A 22,035-nucleotide genomic window follows, 5' to 3' on the forward strand; every position below is an offset into this window, starting at 1 on the left:
AGATGTGCTCTTTGGCACTGTGTGGGAGCTTGTGAGTGGAAATTCAGGTGCACGGGCATCCTTATTGTCAGCATTGGGGACCGCAGTGCTAGCTGGACGTATGCGTACACTTCCACCTCCTGCTGCTCGAGAACTGCTGAGCATGCTGCGTCAGCGTGGCATGCTGGCAAACCTTGAAGCCTGCCTCCTACAAATGGATGTCACCGCACTTGACCTGCAGCAGGTAGTGAAAGGCTATTTGTAGACAATCTGGGGAAGGCTAGATTTACTCAAAACTTGAATAGCGGTCTTATCTTTGGATTTGTTTGTAGGTGCTGGACATTTGTTGGACCCACGGTCTGTATGATGCAATTTTCTATGTGAACAACACCGGCATGAATGACTACATTTCTCCAATGCAGGTAGGCCATGCGGGGGTGGGATTGAGCTCAAACAGGTATTGGTTAAATTAAAACATTTCAGCTTCATGAGAAAGAGCTGTGAAGTTTTTATTTTATTTTAATTTTTTATTGTTTATTGTTTTTTTTTAAAAAAAATATTAATTTCTTTATATTTTCTTTTTCTTCATTTCGATATTTTGCAGAGGTTAGGTCAGTAAAAAGATTTAGGAATAAATGTGGAGAAAATACGTAAGCAGTCAGCACTTTCTTGACACACTGGGTGTTCGTATGAGGAGCAGTTTGCCAGAGAATTACAAGAGGAAGGAAAGGTCATCAGTTTAAAGTTGAATTGGTTATGAACCTCGGGGTAGAAGTATTATGATGATGTAGATATTTGAGTATGCTTTTAAACTTTTGGCATCATCCCAACTGACTGGAAGAGGGGCCTTGTTGTCCCTCTCTGGAAAGGGAAGGGTGATCACCAAGAGTGCAACAACTACCGAGGGGTGACACCGCTCTCAGTGCCGGGAAAGGTCTTTGCTCGGATAATTCTTGATGTGGTTCGCCACCATCAGCTTGAGCACCAGCGTCCAGAGCAGTCAGGCTTTACACCAAAGAGGTCAACGATTGACTGTATCCTTGCTCTTCGTGTCCTCACCGAACGCAGACGAAAGTCTCGGCAGGGGCTGCTTGCAGCCTATGTTGATCTCTCTAACGCGTTCGATTCAGTGAATCGGGATGTCCTCTGGAGGATTCTTGGTCTTCGTGGGATGCCACCAAAACTGATCGATCTGATGTCTGAACTCTACTCTGGTACTGAGAGTGCTGTGAAGTGTGGTGGTACCATCTCTGACTTATTTCCAGTTGTTACTGGAGTTCACCAGCGGTGTCTACTGGCCCCCACTTTTCAGCACTTGTATGGACTGGATTCTGGGTAGGATGTTGGAGAGATCAAGCTGTGGTGCATCGTTTGGGAATGTCAAGATCTCTGACCTTGATTTCGCAGATGATGCAGTCATCTTTGCGGAGACTTTAGATATCCTTTTGGGGGCCCTCGAGGTGCTGAATGAGGAGTCTGAGCCGCTGGGATTATGGGTTTCTTGGGTCAAAACTAAGATCCAGGCTTTCAATGACATTTTGGATGCTGCTGTCCTGTCTGTGCCTCTTTGTGGTGAGGAGGTTGAGGTCGTGGAGAGATTCACTTACCCTGGCAGTGATATTCATGTCTCTGCCGGCTGTGAGTCAGAGGTCAACAGACGTCTGGGTCGAGCCTGGGGAGTCATAGATTCACTGGATCGTGGGGTGTGGCCCTGCCGGTACCTGTGCGGGAGGACGAAAGTCTGACTCTTCAGGTCCTTGATGAATCCAGTCTTGCTCTACGGATGTGAGACTTGGACTCTGACCAGGGATCTGAGACGGAGACTTAATTCCTTTGGTACCAGGTCTCTTTGGAGAATCCTTGGCTATCGCTGGTCGGACTTTATTACCTGCATAGTCCGTGAGCGTCAGCTGCGGCTGTATGGACATGTGGCTCGTTTTCCTGATGCTGATCCTGCTCACCAGATTCTCTCAGCGAGGGAGTCTCGTGAGTGGAGGAGGCCAATGGGCCGACCACGTGCCTCGTGGTTGCAGCAGGTCGATCGGCATCTCAAGGAGATGGGGATGGGCCAGGCATCTGTCTGGGGGATGGTCAGACGGAGGCCCCTGGAGTACCGGCGGAAAGTGGACACAGCGAAGCGCTGCTCTGGTGCATGCTCCCATACCTGACCTGACCTGTTAAACTGTTAAGTGATGTGTGTGACGACCTTGTCTTACCTCCACCACCAAAGGTGAAGGAGGTTATGTTTTCACCCCTTTCTGTCTGTTTGTCTGTATATTTGTTTGTCTGTTTGTGTACAGGATATCTCAAAAAGTTGTGGACGGATCTGGATGAAATTTTGTGTTGAGGTTCAGTGTGTGACAATGATGAACTGATTAGATTTTGGTGAAGATCCGGATCCGAATCCGACTACGAGAGTTTTAAAAATGTTTTTTTCTCCACTGAGAGCTGGGGTCAAAAACGATACGTCGCACAATATCTCAAAAAGTTGGGTACGGATTCGGACGAAACTTGGTGGACAGGTTGGGTGTGTGACAAGGAAGAAGAGATTCGATTTTGGTGAAGATCTGAATCGGGATCTGGATCCGAGAATTATTTCACTTTGAAAGTGATTCTTCACCATTGAGAGATTGGGCCAAAAACGACATAGTACTGTGTAGCATGATATTTCAAAAATGCGTTGGGCCTGCTACGTTCTCGTGGATCAGTCATTACGTGGCGGGAGGTATGCACTCGACCGAGTACCATTCTCGTTCCATTTGCTTTCATCCAATGCACTCTCTCGCTCCTAATAATACAACTCAACGATTTCAAAGTATTTTGTAAGTTTGTTGTGTTGTGAAAATTTCCAACCAAAAGAGAAAACCCTTTGTAATTTAATGGATAGGTTGTTGTATAAAAACACATATATGTGGAAAGAAGAGCTTGTCTCAAGAGTCCAAGCAGATCTCCGCCTCTGAGCCAGAATACACGGCCTTTTATACAATTGGAAATGGGGGAGGGGATCAGAACATCACAGGGCCAATCAAAATACAAGAAAGCTTTGTTTGCACAGGAGGTCCTTTAAGAAAATTGAAAACTATCTCGAGCATAATTAAGCAGATTGTATTGTGAAAGAATGCGGTGTCTTCGGTAGCGTGTACGTGCACAAAACCTTCATTTACTTTAGACAATGGAAAGCAATTATCTCAGCATGCAAACGGAGCATCTGGTTTGCGCAGCTTTTGCAGAACAATTAGAGGTCAATGACCTCTGCAGTTCGATGAGACTCCTGTTGAGAGGACAATGGGAAGACAGAGTTCGTGTTTGTAAAATTTTTGAAATTCAATGGGCGGTCAGAGTTCATGCAAATAATGCCTCTGGGGACCAGACTGGCGTCACCGAAGTAGTTCTCCCCAATTTGCCAACCTCGTGGAAAATATAAGATTATATTGTTACATAGTTAACTCATGTACTATATCTATTTATTTAAAAAATAACCTTCGGTATGTAATCATTAATTGTATTTTCGAGTAACAAACATAACAAATGGGTATATATTTCCTTTAATTGAGCATGGACTAAGAACAAGATCTTTCACCAGGTCCAGATGTGCTTGGGCCAGCATGGGGATTATGCATTCGTTGTTGTTATTATTATTATTATTATTATTATTATTATTATTATTATTATTATTGCCATATGGTTTGAAAGTCATCCGGTTTAAAATGTTCACTTTGAGTGGTACAGTGATGGTGTTGAGCATTTACCAGTGGATCCAGGAGAGCACTTTCTCAACAATGAGAAAGGCAAACAATATATTAATCAGTGATCCGAAGTTTTTAAAAGATATTTTACAGTAATATGGAATTAACAAGATCACAGGATATTTGAACAGAGATTCTATTCCACTCATTCGTGGCCTGTCAGGCAGACATTGTAACAAAGAAACTAACAGGCAGTCCATTTCTGCAAATGTAACGAGTTCTGACTGTCATTGTGAGAGACCTATTAGCATAATTATCTTGCAGACAATTTAAATCTATCTCGGTGCCCGAAAGTCCCTGTCACACCTTGACGATTTAGCCAGCGTATGGCAACGTATCAAAATTTATCTAAAATGCTGGCGTAAGCTGAACTATTTTTTTTCAGTTTTGGGCATATAATAGTGTATTCATAACGAGTTGGACGTATGCATAACGTATTAGTAACGTACACAGAACGTTTCGATAACTTATACCAACGAATGCTTAGCGTGTTGTCGGTGTTCACAACTTATGCCCAACGATAGTCTAACTTATGCATAGCGCGGCAGCGTATCGCCGACGATCACGTGGCGTAGCTTATTAAAAGGCTGCCGCTCGACGATTCAAATCATAACCGCACTAGACATCAAAGTGTCAACATCACCGTCATGCCGAAGAAAACTTCGAAGAACTCCTCGTTGCGGAGTTCCACCATGAGTTGGTCATACATGCCAAACTGCCGTCGCCTCCCGATCCATCGTCTCACCCAGTTCCTTCTCCTCGGTTCACCTCTTCTTCTCCTGGCTCTATTGGCACGCAACTGGTACAGTGTCAAATCGATGAGGTCATGTTGATGTTGGAGGACAGCGAGTAGGTATTCTTGTCTCAGCCTTGCTGGATCCTCCATCTCTCGGATGACATGGACATCTGCTCACCATGGAGTCTGGAACACTGACGGGTTCCTCCTGTGAACCCCATTTTTATATACCAATTCCCCTAAACGCTGCCAATACACCATTATACGGTAGCTGTAAGTTAGAAACACGTTCAGTAAGTTCTGTGGTCGTCCGGAAGACGTCAAATACGTCTACATACATCCATATGCGTTGGAGATACATTACACATAGGTTAAAAGCACGTTACTTATAGGTTAGAAATAAGTTTCAGGTATACTAGACATTACCTCGACGTATTTCGACCTATGAGTAACTTACAAGTAACGTGTGTCAACGAACGCATAACGTGCCTACAACTTATGGCCAGCGTATGCGGAACGTGTGAGTCATACGCTGTATGCCAGCGTGCTTCAGCGTGCTCTTAACGTATACAAAACTTACCCATAACGTATTCGACGTGTGCCAGTGTTTTAGATAAATTTTCATACGTCGGCATACGCTGGCTAAATCGTCAAGGTGTGACAGCGGCTTTACCAACGATGTTTGCTGGCGAACCATTCCTTACATGGTGATCAAGTGACCTGAGTCAGTGTTTTACAACAGACTTTTTACTTCCATATGCTCTAAATGCAAAACAAAGAGAAATGAGTTAATAATTTGTAGACAACGAACACTTAATATCCCAATATGAAAAATATTTGTTTCAGTGTGATGAATACGGAAACACCAGTGCTTTTCAATAGTCATGTGATCCATCGAGCTTTCTATTACCAAAATGTCCATGCTTATATTTCACAATATGGAATTAATTATTTTTACTTCCACAGTTGCTTTCTTCCTGATATTTACCCTCGCCGATAGAGAGGGTATTGCGTTTGGGTCTGTCTGTCTGTCTGTTTGTTTGTTTGTTTGTCTGCACAGAACTTTTGTGTTTTTCTCCGCAACCACTTGTTGGATCAACACAAAATTTTCACCATAGGTGCGACTACTCATGTAGGATGATATTATCATAATTATGACACCATAGGTCATGTGGTGTGGTAGCCATGCTGGAAAAAACGAAAGATTTTGGACCTCTGTATCTCTGAAACCACACCAAGGAAAAAAATGAAACTTGTCGCATGGCAAGTACTTCTCATGGGTATAAGTGTGATGTTTTGATGACATCGTAGGTACCTTCATTATGACGTCATCATTGCATTTGTAGGACGCCTTGTTTAATTGCATACGTGCTTTATTATAATAAATGTCCTTGTGTGAATGTAAACCTGTTCGTTGCGTCCTCTTCCCTTAATTGAGCTGCCATCTTGCACTCGGAATATAGTTGGTTGTTAAATAGCCGGTAAAGTGATCGGGTCCAACGGGACTGCGCGATAATACCCCGCTCGGTTATCCCAAAAGGAAGCGAGCTGCTTAAGCGGCTCGTTTCCAAGCGGTCCCGTTGAGGTACAATCTCTCGCGCGAATAATTAGGTAAATCGAAGATTTGGCGACCGGACCCTATAGCGCGGGCAGAGTATGGACAAGGTTGTGGTGTGGTTAAAAACACACCCGTGGCTGGTTTTCGGTGTTGATCCGGAAAGCCGCGACTAGATTGTCCGTTCGGTGGGCAAATCGACCGCTATTGGTTAGACGCGGTCGTTCGCATGCCGACGGGTGGGAAAATCTACAACAATATCATCGGTCACGTGATTCGGCAGCCATATTGTTTAAAAAAAAAGAAACCTTGAGAAATCTCTTTCTCTGAAGTGGCTGAACAGATTGAGGTGAAACTTTACACATATGACTGCCTTATCCATGAGGAACAAAATGTTCGCAATATGATGTCATAGATCACATGGTTTGGCAGCCATTTTGGATTTACCCGAAAAACCTATAAAAATCTTCTGCAGAACAGCTGAAAAAACTGAGGGGAAACCACACAAATGTTCCCCAAGCCTTGGGTGTACAATTTTGTTTCGGAATAAGTGATAGGTCACCTGGTTTGGCAGCCATATTGGATTGAAGAAAAATATTAAATACTGTTTTCTCTGGAACCGCTTCATCAATCGACGTAAAACTTCACATTTACTGTATGATGTGGTAGTGATGCGAAATACATGCCTTAAATTTCAACTTGATCGGACGCATGGTCTGGCAGCCACGATTATTTATTTATTTATTTTGAACAAGGCTCACTTGGCTGTCCCTGGATGGGTTTGAGGGTAGAGGAGTAGCATCTGAAACCCGAATCCTATCGACGTTCCTCCTGCTTGGGTTCCTTCTGATTACTCCAATGCAGGACTGTACATATTTGGCCTTCATTTTTGAGATGAATTGAATTTATTTTAATCACATTTTAAATTAAATTGAATAATAATAACAAACGTCATGGGTCAGGGTCAAGTGTCCGATCAAAGCAGGGTTGCAACAATGCGGGACGTCTTTTTTTACCCAGTTATAAAGTGGCAGTTCTTATTGCGTCTCTTATGAATTACATAACACACCAGTACACAAACACCACACAAAATAAGTCGTGGTGAGGGTCAGCAATGTCAGATTGCTCTTTTTCTTCTTCTTTTTGTATACTCGTCATCCTTCCTTCGTTGGTTTGATGGAATGGTGCAAGCAAGATGGGCAGAATTGCCTTGTTATGCGTCTCCCTTTCCTTTTAATCAGGATCGTTTTTATGCAGTGGGCAAAAGGCACAGATTCCCACCGTTTCAGGGGCTCACAAAGATGTATGGCCAGGGGTGGGAGTAGGAGGAGCAGAGAGTCTTTGATTTACTTAATTGCATTAGTTGTTTGAAGTCACGCTTCACCCGATTATATTTAAATCATCCGTCAACTTCGTCAATTTCTTCTGTTTTGCTGCATCATCATTCTGTTTATTTTCAATAAAATATTTTAATTTCCAACGAGACGAATCGGCAAATTCTTTCACCTATGCACATTGAACCAAACAATTAGGTTACAAGAGAGCGAACTAGCAAAATAATAAAATATAAATTATTTAATTAAAATAAATCCTTTTTTTAAAATGATTTTTTTTCCTGTTTTATTTCCTTAATTTTATTATCACTAATAAATCTAGTTTATCAAATTGTATGGTATTTTCTTTAAAGCAAGGGATGGGAAGGCCACTACTGCATACTTCACTCGGGGCCTACCAGTGCCGAAATGCGGAACTGCTTTTAGTTTGTGTTTTTCAACACCATATATTGTTCTTGTGTGGACATGGTCTTTGTGCTCCATCATGGATACTACTGTAATTATACTTTTTTTTTTCCAGGACATACTGAAGATGTTGCAGAATTCTTTTGTTCCTGGTCAACAGCAGCTTCCAGGTATAAAAAATTATCCATTGAATATGCTTGCCATTTTCTTGCAATACACTGGCTCATGCATTAATGTATTGCTTCCTTTACTCTTGCAGAAGACAAAGTTCTGGCTGGAAATAAGCTACTTGTATATATCAGGTAATAGTTGTATTCATGTTGTCAAGGTGATGAGGTAATTGTGTTGATAACGATTATGGATGTTCTCTCTCTCTCACTGACTTTGTCCTTTCTCCTCAAGTTGCTGCCTCGTGGGACGGGCATATCCTGTTGGTGACATTCCTGCCAATCTTGTCGCAACTGTGAAGAAGCAGGTCATAAAAAATTTTTCTGAATTTAATAGTGTTTTATTGTGTGTGTATATATATATGTGTATATATGTGTATATATATATATATATATATATATATATATATATATATATATATATATATATATATATATATATATATATATATATATATATACATATGTCCCTGGCTTCCCAATGCACACTACAACCCACATCATCCTTACCACAACTGTTGTGCGCACCCACCCATAGCACCCTCATTTCCGCAGGCCAGAGCGCTTCAATGCCGATATCTCATCAACCGCATTGCCACCAGCCTCACTTGAAGCACTCCCGCCAATCATTACTGGTGCACCCCACCCGTACACTCCACAACCCCACTGTCATCCACACTCCCACCCATGCCCACTGCATCGAGACTGACATTCGCACCCATCATATTTGGTCTGTTACCCGCCCCTTTCGCACCCTAACCGCCAATAGCATATTGCACACAATCACCATTGCCCGCACTCTCCGCATACTCACACCCACCTGCACCCGCTGCACCTCCGCTAACTCTTGGGATTGCCGAAGACCTGAACATGGCCAACCCTCTTCAACAAACCTCTTATCCTCTAAAAAAATTCAAAAAGATGTTTCTTTAAATATGTTGTAAACAAAACAAATATTACTTTGGAATTTTTTAAAGAATGTTTTAAGTATGTATTTAAAATCGAATTACATTTGAATGAAATATAATAATAATCAGATGAGTTTGGTGATTCAATCCTTGAGCTAAATTTGGGTTTATAATTGTGTGAACGCAGGTATTTGAATGCCTCGTAAGCTTGCACTCAGATAATACAACGGCTGATGAAGATATGTATCCCCATGTGCGCACTCTGCTTCGTTTTGACACCCGCGAGTTCCTGAATGTCCTTGCACTGGTTCGTTCCTTGCAACATTGACATGTGCAAAGTCCTTGCACTTAATATTTATCTATTGTAATGTTCTTGCACTTTATCAAATCTTCTCATCCTCATGCTGTTCACCATTATGCACCACCACCTTCTTTTTATTTGACTTCCTATTTTTGTGTGACAGACATTCGTCGATGTAACGGATGACCGTCAGGCCCTTGAGTTTCAACAACGCATCGTAGATGTTCTCCTCAAGGTACACTGGTTTATAGAAATTGATACCACCGTACATTTTTTTTTTGTGCTGGCTTTTTTGTGGTGTCCACAAGAGCATGCGTCCTGACCGAGACAACTTGATGTCCCTCTTCTGTACATGGCAGGTGATGGTGGAGGGTGGAGGGTTTTCTCCATCCCAGGTGGGCAGCCTGTTTACCTTCCTGGCCCGGCAGCTTGCCCGACCAGACAATACGCTGTTTGTTAACAGGCAACTGTTTGAACAGGTATGCAGATTCGCCAAAGCTACACAATTTTCCATGGACCTCTTCCGAGTTGAACTTTTTTAGGGGACCGAGAGGTACCCTTTTTAAATCGTTCGGATTATGATTATTATTATGATTCCATGAAATTTGTTGGTGACCTACAGGCCCCATCCTTGATCAGAGGAACTTGAAACTTTAACCAACGATGACATACTACTTGACTTGATGCATTTCCTAAGGATGACGTCATGGTTCACTTGACCTGGCAGCCATATTGGATTTCGTGAAATCCGTTAAACTGCATCTTCTTCATTTTTAGATCGATTGAGTTGAAACCTCTTTCACATATAGTCCACCTGAGGGTGAAGAACGCTCTTTTCTCCGATTTTTAATTTATTTATTTTTATTTTTAATTTCAAGCGAATTGGAGCGCAGTGGTCAAATTTTTTTAAATGCTGACTCAGATGTTTTTAAATTGACGCTGGATGTAATGATTCCATGAATGTTGTATCGATCTCCAGGTCAAACCGTTGATCAGAGGAACTTGAAACCTGGACCACTTATAGTATGCCATTTGAAACCTGGACCACTTATATTATGCCATTTGACTTGATTGATAACCTCAGGATGACATCATAGGTCACTTGACATGGTGGCCATCTTGGATTTCAGGAAAACCTTTAAAATGCATCCCCTCCATTTTTCGATCAATTGAGTTAAAACTTTGCATAATCGGGTCCAGCCTGCCATTGTCAATGATGTCATCGCTCACTCGTCCAATCAGAGTGGGGCGTCTTGTTCCCCAGCATCACTGCCAGGAGTTTTTATTTTAATTTATTTCTATTTTGCTTCCCATTGTCTCAACTCTGTTCAATGTTGTTTTATTTATTTGGCTTCCAAGAGAAGACTGGAAACCGATTGTCCTTTATGGGGTTTTTATTATTATTTATTTATTATTATGCCATATTTTGACTGATTTTTCTGTGTGTTAGACCAATAAACTTCACAGGGTTGAACAAGTCCCAAGATTCCCTTCTGTTCAATGATATGCACATCTCATATACATATCCTTCAATGAGGCTGAATGGTCCAAAAGCTTGGTGGTCATCTTAGATTTACGAATTTTTTTGGGGGGGAGGGTGGGAAATAACAGCATTCAAAGATGCTCAAAACCTCTTAACCCTTTGAACCCAAGTGGCTGTTTTACCAGCCACTATTCAAATCTCCATATACCTAAGTGGCTGGATTTTTCTCCAGGGAGCCGAGGTTGGGGGAGCCGAAAGTCCAAGGAGTTCAGGGTTCAAAGGGTTAAACAATCAATCTGAAACTTAACATATATCATCAACGGATCAAGTTGTTTTGAAAACAGGATGGCCACCACAAGTGTGTTTGTGTGTGTGTGTCCTCTTAACCTTTAGGGGTTGTGAACCCATGTATTCCATCAACACTTGGGGCAAAGGTCCTGACCAACAGGGGGTACCTCCGAGATGTGTTTGTGGGGTTTCTGAATTTTAGATGGGGAAGAAAACATTCAAGTTAAAATGCCACTTCTGGCTTAGTTGCAGTCTGTGAATGATACAAAACCATCTGCTGCTAAATGTTTTGGGGGAAACTAAAAACCTCCAATATCGCAGGAGTTAGGTTCCTGGAAAATGCTGCGATAGTTGAAACCGCGATCGTGGAAACCAAGAGTCAATGCGAAGAGGGGGTTCGGTTCCTGGACTTCGAGAAAATATCAAGGAAGATTGACGGTAGCCAGAAATCAACAAATTAAGATTGAAATAAACGCGTAAATGTATATCAAGCATGTTAACATTGAAATATACATGTAAATGCAATAAAATACGATGTAAACTAAACAAAAACATGAGAGTTTTACCTATTAAATTTATTACAAAACAGTGAGGTGGGTGATGGTAATCGTATTACGTACTCGCACTGGACTCTGCCGTAAAGAGAAACCACAAGACTTAGCTTGGGCTGATGCTGTTAGAGGGGTGAGCAGGGAAGGTGACTCAGCAAAGGGAAAAGCAGGATTAGCTATACGACAAAGTGCCTGCAGCATTGCCACAATTGAGAAGGGTAAGACAATCCTTAAATCACCTTACCTTGAACTACAATCTTCCCTGCTTGGAGAGCAAGGTATGAACGAGATGGCATCGTCTTCCAGAATAATCCCGTCCTCGTCGGCATTAAAAACTTGCTCCATCGTAAATCCCTTTTCCTTCATTTGTTTCTTGAGCTGCGCGTGAGAATGTGCGTTCGAGAACGGGGGTTTGAATCTGGGTGTTGGCAATTAATGGTTTGGCAATAAGGTTTGAATAGGAATTGGAAAATTAACAATTGGGAATTAGGTTTGAAGGATAATGAAGGTTTACGAATGAGGAAGAGTACAATGGGGAAGGTTCTACCAACAATCATTGACCGTGTAATGGCGGACCGTACAGATGCCACATTTTCACTTTGAACCAACCTATGAAACAACTCAATATTTTTGCCCATCGTCATAACCTTACTCTGCCTTTTGGTTCAACTCATGTTGTCCATTGCTTTATGATTGGGCTCATAAAAAAACGATGCGCAAGAAACACCACAAGGCTCGTAATGGGAGGTAATCATTCACGCATGGGACTCGGACTCATCTCAGCTCAAAAACCGTGATTGGTCGAAATGAAATCCCACGATAACGGAATCGGAAGACAATAGATTGCTCGCGATTGGTAGAAATCCGCGATAGTAGAACCTGGGATATTGGAGGGTTTTCAGTAGTGTTAGCTTCTTCACTGCTCCCCTTAGTATCAGCCAGCATATAAGCTTGAGAATCCTTTGCCAGAATGCCAGCACACCCCCCCCCCCAATCTACGTATCTATCCATCGATGTGTTTCTGTCTCACTGGCTCTCATCAGCATAATGGATTCCACCCTGAGTTCGCAAGCTGTTTCATGAGGGATTATATCCAAATAACACCTCTTAACTGTAGGGAGCCATGAACCTGTGTCATACCATCACATTCTGAAAAGGTCCTGAGTAACAAGCTGTGTCTGCTCGGCACCTATCCTATATATATATATATATATATATATATATATATATATATATATATATATATATATATATATATATATATATATATATATATATATATATATATATATATATATATATATGCATCCTTTACACACTCAATGAGGTTTCTGAATTGGCGCTGGCAATTCTGAATAATAGATTGATTTGAACGCTTGGAACCACATCCCACGAATCTTTCCAGAGCATAAAAGATGGTGTCTGTAGAAACTGAGACCATCACCTTTTTCCACAAGAAAAACGTTTTGTATAGCTTTGTCATCATGCCAGATTAAAAAATATGAAATTTTCGTCTCGTGGTTCATTCTTTCAACACCAGGTGTTCTTGGCTCAAAGCCTTGATATAGTAGAGTTCCCACAATAGGGTCCCGTGACCGTTTTTCCGGGACCAAGGTTTGAAGGTTGATTTTAGTCAATTTGAGGGTGCTGATTAAAATGAGCTGGGGTGAACCTCGTGAAAATGTGGGCAAACTCGGCCAGATGAGAAAATTCAAAATGGCGGCCATGCTACTTCCATTTATCAAAAATTTCATATCTTTGGTTCTACATGTCCGATTTTTATGATTTTTGGGTCAAAATATATGTTTTAAAGGTCAAGAATGATATTACCATTCCAGATTGTTATTTTTAAGGGTTAAGTCACAAAATATGAAATATAACTTTTCGGGGGCCAAATCCAAGATTGTCGTCGAGTAACGTCTGGAAAATCGTAAAAAATCAATTTTCTTCTCATAATATTATTGGCAGTGAATCTTTTCATGCAAGTAAATGTTTGTTTATATGTGGGAGTGCACAACAAATTGAGACAAGAAGAGAAGGACGCAATCATTGTCTTTATTTTCAGAACATGATGTGTACATAATATCAATTTCTCAACTTTTACACTGTTCAGGTAGGTTATACCATTCTTTTGTATGTCCCTCCTGTACTTTATCTAGAACAGTAATATGATGAAAGAATATCAACATTCCTTCATTTTGTCTGTAGAGCAACAGTGTTTCAATGGAAAAATGAAATAAAACATGAATTATCTGAATTCCTGGCAATTCATTCATGTCTGCCATTTATAAATGGTTTGGTGGTTCTGGCTTGTCTGACATACTGGTTGCTGCACAGGCCATTGCTGAAGGTTCAGTAGAGAAGGCACTACGTGGGAAATACTACAAACGTAACATGATGTATGAAGCTCTGAGTCGACGGATGATCAGAGAAGGCATGCAGGATGGGGTGTCCCTGTCTGAAAATACAAAGGAGAAGATTGCCATACTTCAGGAATCCTCCACAACTCCAAAGCAAAAGCAGGAAGTCTACTCAGAGTTTGAATCTCACCCAGATATTGTGTCCTTTGTGGAACAAGTGTTCCAGAGCGCCGAGTCATCTAACAGTTGCATGGTTAAGTATTGGTTGAGTTTCATGTCCATGGTAGAAGTTCTGATGCTGAATATCCATGCAGTGAAAACAAGGAACTGGGATGAATTCAAGGCTCCATTGCGAATGATGATGCCATGGCTCCATGTCTCCGACAATGACCGGTATGCTCGCTGGCTTGTGGAATTCTGGCTTGAAGTAAGTAGTCTTCCCGAGGAAAAGGCCAGATACCTACGAGATGAATTGTTTGCACAATCAATGACTGGCAGGCCATATTCGTGTTTGCCTCTCGACCTCTGGATTGAAATGACAATGAACAAAGGTTCCAAGATGAAGGCTGGATGGCTGAAAATTCTGTGGAATGAGAAGATGCTGTTAACTACTACGAGGAACGTGAACTCGGTCAACAGAGTAAGGGCAGCTCTTCACACACTGGCACAGATGAAGACCTCTGCTCTGAAGCATATTGAGAATACCCCCAGTCGTCTGAAGATTGACGAACAGGTTGTCCAAGACCTAGACAGTTGCATCACTGAGTTTGACTGTGACCCATTTGATTTGGATAAACCACAACTGAGAGCTCTGGTATCCGGTGTTGTCGCCTCAGGTGACCTGGTACGTGATTTTGAAAGTGCTCACGAAGATGGTGAAACAAGAGTGACTCAATTCTTCAGAGAACGAATGTTTTCACAGAACACACCATTTGATGCTACTATACACAGATGTTCAAGATACACTTTCAGCAAACCTCCTGTAACTAGGGATTCAGTTTCAGGCAAAGTGACAAAGACAGATGCTATGGAAAACAGAGCAATGGCATCGTTAATTTGGCTGGCAGAATCTGGTGAAGAGAAGTTTACTCTCGTACAGGTGATGGAATTTCGCGTGACAGATGAGTGTTTACCCATATTTAACATCAACGGTACCATGAAGAAAGTGCAAAAATCAAAGTTAGTTGAGAAATTAAACATGCAGCCTGTCGAACCTTTTCCAGATCAGTACATTGCCATAGTCGATATGGGTTTCCAGTGGAGATTAGCGACCCCAACTGCAGAAGATCGTGAGAAAGCTGATGGGTCTGCCCTCACGTGGGGAGATGATGCTGAAAAGCTTTTTTCTGTTATTCGCAGAAGGCATCCAAATGCAAGCCAGATTGTTTTTGTAAATGATGCCGATAGTGTGGAAAACTCCATCAAAGACAGTGAGCATGAGCGTCGTAAATCCACGACAGCATATAGAGATGGGTCCAGAAATGTGTACATGAAAACATCAGATGGGTTTCCTGCCACAAAGAACTTCCAGGTGCTGTTCAGCAATCAGGGAAACAAACAAAGGCTACAAAAGTTTCTAAAGGATGAGTTCACCAAGCTTGTAAAGAATCATAGAGAAATTGACTTTGTGTACTCAATCAGGCAAAATTGTTGGAACATCTCCTCTGGAGAAAGGATGGAAGAATTTGAATGTAGTCACATTGAGGCGGACACAATGCTGTTCTTCATCTATTCGCAAATCCGAAAAGCAGGAAAAATGGAGACAGTCGTGATTGATGCCGAGGACACAGATATAGTGATTCTTTCTGCATATGTTGCACATCAACTGGAGGGCACCCTTGCTATCAAACGGAAAGACAAAATCATCAGCTGCAGAGACCTTTGCTCTGATGATGTAGCTGAAATATTAATCCCATTACACATCCATAGTGGATCTGATACAACATCTGGCTTCGATGGACATGGGAAAAAAACAGTTTATGAAAAAGGAACAGGAACTCAGGAGGCACGCAATCTTTTGAAAGATGTTGGCAAAACACTTCCAGTGACACAAGTGGTGCTTCAGCAAATGGCCACATTCACTATTAGACACATCTATAATGACACAATCAGTAAAACGTTAGGTGAAGCCAGAGCATGGAAGTGGGGTCAGATGAAAAACAAGTCCACGTCCCGCATCCCACCAGATCCAGATTCTCACAATCTGCATGTGACGCGAGTTAACTACCAAGTTTACATTCAACTAAACTATGACAAGCCGGATGCACCCCCAAATCCCACCAACCATGGATGGACAATGAAAGACGGTAGATGTGTGTCAGTGAGGTATACCCACGATGCACTCCCAAGAAGTTTACATGACTTGGTTGATCAATAACAGACATTGTTGCACGATGATGAGGCTGAAAGTAATGATGAAGTTTGTGACTCTGGAGCCAGCGACTCAGATAGTGACTGAAGGATTACATGTATGTGTTTCAATGGAGATTTCATTTAATTTAATTTACAACTGTAAAAACATTGCCACAGTCAAAATATAAGAGATGTTAATATTATTTTATTATGACTGTCTTAGATAAAAGACAGTTTGGACAGTACGTCAAACTTTGGTCAATGCAAATTACAAGAATACTTACCGGGAAAGCGTCAATTGCCGGGAATTCAGATAATTCATGTTTTATTTCATTTTTCCATTGAAACACTGTTGCTCTACAGACAAAATGAAGGAATGTTGATATTCTTTCATCATATTATTGTTCTCGATAAAGTACAGGAGGGATATACAAAAGAATGGTATAACTTCCTGAACAGTGTAAAAGTTGAGAAATTGATATTATGTACACATCATGTTCTGAAAATAAAGACAATGATTGCATCCTTCTCTTCTTGTCTCAATTTGTTGTGCACTCCCACATATAAACAAACATTTACTTGCATGAAAAGATTCACTGCCAATAATATTATGAGAAGAAAATTGATTTTTTTACTATTTTCCAGATGTTACTCGACGACAATCTTGGATTTGGCCCCCGAAAAGTTATATTTAATATTTTGTGACTTAACCCATAAATATACCAATCTGGAATGGTAATATATGACATCATTGACCTTCAAAACATATATTTTGACCCAAAAATCATAAAAATCGGACATGTAGAACCAAAGATATGCAATTTTTGATATACTGGAAGTAGCATGGCGGCCATTTTGAATTTTCGCATCTGGCCGAGTTTGCCCACATTTTCACGAGGTTCACCCCAGCTCATTTTAATCAGCACCCTCAAATTGACTAAAATCAACCTTAAAACCTTGGTCCCGGAAAAACGGTCACGGGACCCTATTGTGGGAACTCTACTAATAGTTGATAGTTACTTTCGTTTGAAAAAAAAAAAAAAAACTTTTTCTCCGTTTTCTCCCCCTTGATAACCCTGCAGTTCGATTATTTGTTTTTCTTTTCATTGTACACTACTCTAAATATTACTTTTTCTCCTTCCAGGTGCTGGAGTTTCTCTGCACTTCAGGTGACAACTCACGCCATGCAGAGCGGCAGCAGGTACCGTTATATTTCATTGAAGTCCGTGTCGCACTGCCTGCGAGTGAAATGCTTCATTTCATAGTATGCTCTTCTAAATGGTCACTACTCTTGTGTTAATTATTTTACCTACTTGATTTAAGTAAATTGTCAATTAGTCATCAAACTACCCCGTTTAGAATTGATACTTTGCTCTTCCTTTGCTTGATCTTACTCACATTATCTTTTACTTTTATTCTGACTCCTTTTGTGACATATCTGGCTTTATTAGTTGATCGTGCAAGGTTAGATTGATAAAAAGGAATGTTTTAAAATGAGGAATTGAGAGAAAAAGGGGGGGGGGGGTAAATGCTGAACGGAGAAAACGGAAATGTGGTTGCATGGAGAAGGGATGTTGGGGTATGATTTGGAACACCTGTTTAAAATTGTACCATTTTACATGGCTAATCTGGAACTATGATGCATACATTCATAAAACCTTTCAACTACAGACCAATCAGTCTTCTGCCAATCATCGGCATGGTTTTGGAATCCATCATCGCTTCAGACATTAAATCCTTTCTCTTCTCCAATGGCTTGATTTCCGATCATCAAATTTGGTTTCAGCCCAGATCACTCTTCCCTGGATATGCTGTTTGTGCTCTCCCAACAATGGATGGAGATCCTCAATGCCAGACATGAAATCAGATCCATCTCACGAGACATATCATGTGCTTTTTGATCCATCCCCTCCCCCCCCCCGCTTTGTTTGCGATTTGTCCCCACCAAATTTCCGCAGGGCGCTCAAGGTCCACCAACCACCCCCTTCTGGTAAAACTACCAAAATCACGAATCGCTGCTCACCTTCTCTCATTCATTCCCCTTTTTCCCCGCCTTTGGAATAAAGTCCCTCACTGTGTTCAATCCCATTCTTCCCTCCAGATCTTCAAAACAGCTGTTCACCACCACCTATTATCTTCCCCCATCCAAAACCTCGATCTTTTTTACCCCTGTAAATCCACCCCAAACTCACCTCCTTCAAATTCCCTGCTTTCCTTCCTGAAAGTCCCTGTAATGTCCATCTTGTATTCCCCATGTTCCCCGCCCCATCCCTCTCCCTTCCACAGATCTCCTAATGTCTCTGTTCCCCACTGTTTTATCCTTCCCTCTCCCGCCCCTCTTGTCTCCTGCCCCCCTTGTTGTGCGTTGTGTGTTATCTCTCATACGAGCCTCGACATGGATTCCAAAAAAATGGCAGAAAACAACATCTTGCTAATTTCAAGACTGAACTCTCTAACCTGTCAATTTAAAGATCCTAGTGGTGCATTGTAAAGTCTGTCTGGCTTTTCCTTCTCCACCAACCCCCTCCCCCACCTCAAACGCGGCCTCACTAAAGACTTTTTAAGACAAGCAGAACGTTTCAAAGGTTGTCTCCAAATCCTGTACCAAGCCCATTGCACTCGATCCCCATGTTGCACACTCGTACCGCCTGCCTTTACTGGACTGTCTTTCTCACTTGATACGGTTGAGTTAGTATTGTCCTGCATTGGTGACGGCCCAGATAACATCAGTGCCCATGTTCTCAAATCCTGCTCTTCTACCTTTTACCTTTTCTCTGCCTGCTTTTTCAGCCTTTCCTTCTTCTTTAACCACCTCCCATCTTCTTGGAAGATAGATCACATCACTCGCAATCACAAAAGTTAAAATACAGATCCTCTCATTGACAAGTCAACAGCTTTACTTGCAATTATAAGCAAAGGAGTGGAATTGACCACTGCTGCTCATGTTGTCTTTCCTGTTTGTTTTTTTTCAAAGAACCTGATCTATGATCATCAGTTTGGATTGTTTCAGTCACTCATTTTTAGCTCACCTGGACTTTAGTCCCACGAGCTTATGTGATCGAGCAGTGTCCGTAGGTAAGTCGGTTCAGTCAGTCATTGAGTCTGTCAACACTTCAGTCATTAACGCTTGAACCAAGCAGAAAATTTTGATGAAACTTGACCACAAGTTTCATGTCTGGTGCCTGACGAAGGTATATTGACCGCATCAAAATCTGTGCTCATTAACGGGTTGAAATCGGACCTAAAATGCTGATTGCCTGTCTGAGGCTAGATGCAATTTGATTGGCTCCTGGCAAGATTGCATAATGTATTATGTATAGACTTATAAAAAGCTGATATTCAAAATCTGATTCCATATTTAACAATCAGACCTCATGGCCTAATTAATTATGTCCAAATCGAGAATGAAATGGGAATTTTTTTTTTTCCATAAAAATTTATTTATTTATTTTTCCTAACCAAATATAATTAAATAATCACCTCATATAATAAATACTGGGAAATACCACCTGTCGCTTCGCTGACAGGAATACTAAGAGAGGGAGGGGTGGGGAAGAGAGAGGGGTGGAGAAGAGAGAGGGGGGAGGGGTAGCCAGGAGAGTTGGGAGAGTGAGTGAGTGAGGGGTGGTGGAGTCAGGAGGGGTAGGGGAAGGGAAGACAGTGTGAGGGGAAGGGAAGGTAGCATACCGGGGCATTACTGGGGCAAAAGTGCTTTCAGTCATCGGTTTCAAAAGCGAACTTGTTGCTGTTGCAGACTTTGGTTTCTTAGACTCTGCATTCTCAACCGTCACAAGGAGGTACTCTCCCTGGTGTTTGGTTTTCAAATGTTTCAGCATATTGTACTTATTACAGTGATGAGCAAGGTCCATTGAACAAAGTGACCATGCAACTTTTGGACTTTCTTCTTTAACCTTCCTGAAATAGTTCCAAAACTGCACTTTTAGACCTTTTGAATGACATGTTGTCGAAACTTTATCAATCGATGTATTGCCTACCCGTCCGTCAGCATAGCAATCGGCACGCTTTACCGGCCAACTCCAAACGCTTTGCTATTCATTTGAAAGGAACACGCACTTCGGGTGTGTTTTTATTTTGCAAGTGACTTGCTTTTGCTGCTGTATTGCAAACGGGATGTCCCAAGGGCGTTTTTCCCTTTCAATCAATACATTACCAGGCCATGGGTAACTAACTGTAACATGCCCAACAGCGACAAAAAAAAATTCCCCTGAAAAAAAAATAAACGCTTCTTTCTGTGAAGTAGGAATGATTCGGAATCGACATCGATTCCCGTTCACTACTTGATTCCTTTTTGATTCCATGGTTGGACTCGAGTACTTTGGAATCAGTTCCACCCACCACTATTAAGCACTCAAGCAAGCACACCAACTAAATGGATGATAAGGAACGGCTGGCTGGGTCATACTAAACACCATCCGGAGATGACCGGAGACGTCCGGAGTATAATGCAATGTGTAAATTGGACAAATTAACGCTTTAATTTTTTTGTAGCTGTCGGAACTGCTGCTAAATTCACTTCCGCAGTTTAAATTTTGAAATCCGGTTCAGGTTAAGGGATTCCAGAGCTTATTCCATTTGTGGAAATGAAATAAAGCCATGAACACTGGCTTCTCCGGGTGTTCATAAGCATTGCGATGTATCCAGCGATCCGTAAGTATGAAGATCAGGCATTCGATATGAGTGAGGAAAGTGGGAAAAAAATTTTTTGAGTCCTTTATCGTTAAACTGTTGCAGCCCGTTCCAAGTCCAAGGCATTGTTGTGCAGGCACATTAAGACCCTAGCAGGCTGACAAAGGATGACGCCTTGCTAAAGGATAATTAAATAAGGCCGTTAATTATCTTCAAAAGGGGTGTTTAAATTAAAGGTCACAATTATTAGGTTTAATTTAAAGGTTTCAATGAAACAAAACTCTCAAATTGTGACCTACATTGGCTGAAAAACTGCAATTGATCAAAATGGAATACCCTTAAAATGAAATCGGAACACAGTCGGTTGCCCACGATCGGTCGAAGCCCACAAAATGAGAACCCACATTATTTAAGGGTTTACTGTTTTGGTAAGTTTATCGTTGTTGCATGTTTTGGTTTTTTTTTTCCCCCGTCTTACTATTCCTTTTCCCCCTGTGATTAATATGGGTTGCTGTTGTACTGCTCATCATGAAGACCCGTTGTGGTACATTTGAGGTGTTTAACCACATCTTGATTCTCCTTGGCAGGCACTGCTGGAACTGTTGCAGGCCGGAGGGACGTCTCATTTTGAGGAAGAGTATTTGCTCGGCCTTGCTGAGAAAGCCCAATTGTGTGTTGCAGTCTTGCATGCAATTGCTTTGGGTTCATGTAACGCTGTCCTTAACTTTGGTGCTCATAATATGTGAAATACTGTCGTTTTTATAGCGACATAAACAGCACCAACCCATTTTGTCCTCCCCCTTTTTCTGTGATCCATGGATGTAGTTATCATGTTTGCGAGTTTATTTTGGAGAGGAAGGAACAGTACGGGAGCATTGTCCTGTGTTATCTGCGAGACCACGCCCGTCAGGTGATGATCTATCCATGCACATTTGACATTGTTATTATTTATTAGATTAATCCTGCACTGTTTATATATTGTACTAATGTGGCCTTCCCCCGTCGACCTGACATTTCCCAATAGATAAAGCAGCCTTACACACACGGTAGACTATAAGGCCCACACCTGTTATCCGTCACATCTGTCAAACATTCAAATACTCTCAAATTGGGGAATAATGTGTTACTGTAAACAGATTACTGAACAGGAAATCCTCACTGTTGGTTTCTTCTGCTTTGGGAGGAAATGATCAAATTGCCACTTAATAGAACAGACTGGAAGG

General features: G+C 41.5%; 1 protein-coding gene across 2 annotated transcripts in view; it reads left to right on the forward strand.

Moving 5' to 3' along the window:
• VPS8 (VPS8 subunit of CORVET complex) overlaps positions 1 to 22,035 on the forward strand; it is a 166,390-nt gene that overhangs the window by 74,086 nt on the left and 70,269 nt on the right. For both annotated transcript variants that reach the window (XM_085883776.1, XM_085883777.1), the window contains exons 21-31: positions 1 to 223; positions 312 to 401; positions 7,871 to 7,925; positions 8,015 to 8,057; positions 8,158 to 8,230; positions 9,018 to 9,137; positions 9,295 to 9,366; positions 9,491 to 9,610; positions 17,310 to 17,366; positions 21,400 to 21,482; positions 21,638 to 21,722. In XM_085883776.1, the coding sequence (XP_085739902.1) occupies positions 1 to 223; positions 312 to 401; positions 7,871 to 7,925; positions 8,015 to 8,057; positions 8,158 to 8,230; positions 9,018 to 9,137; positions 9,295 to 9,366; positions 9,491 to 9,610; positions 17,310 to 17,366; positions 21,400 to 21,482; positions 21,638 to 21,722 (1,021 nt within the window). The remainder of the gene's footprint in view (positions 224 to 311; positions 402 to 7,870; positions 7,926 to 8,014; positions 8,058 to 8,157; positions 8,231 to 9,017; positions 9,138 to 9,294; positions 9,367 to 9,490; positions 9,611 to 17,309; positions 17,367 to 21,399; positions 21,483 to 21,637; positions 21,723 to 22,035) is intronic.

Source organism: Eptatretus burgeri, chromosome 6, assembly GCF_056783735.1.
Source record: "Eptatretus burgeri isolate ZD-2024b chromosome 6, Ebu_testis_v1, whole genome shotgun sequence".
Taxonomy (NCBI): Eukaryota; Metazoa; Chordata; class Myxini; order Myxiniformes; family Myxinidae; genus Eptatretus; species Eptatretus burgeri.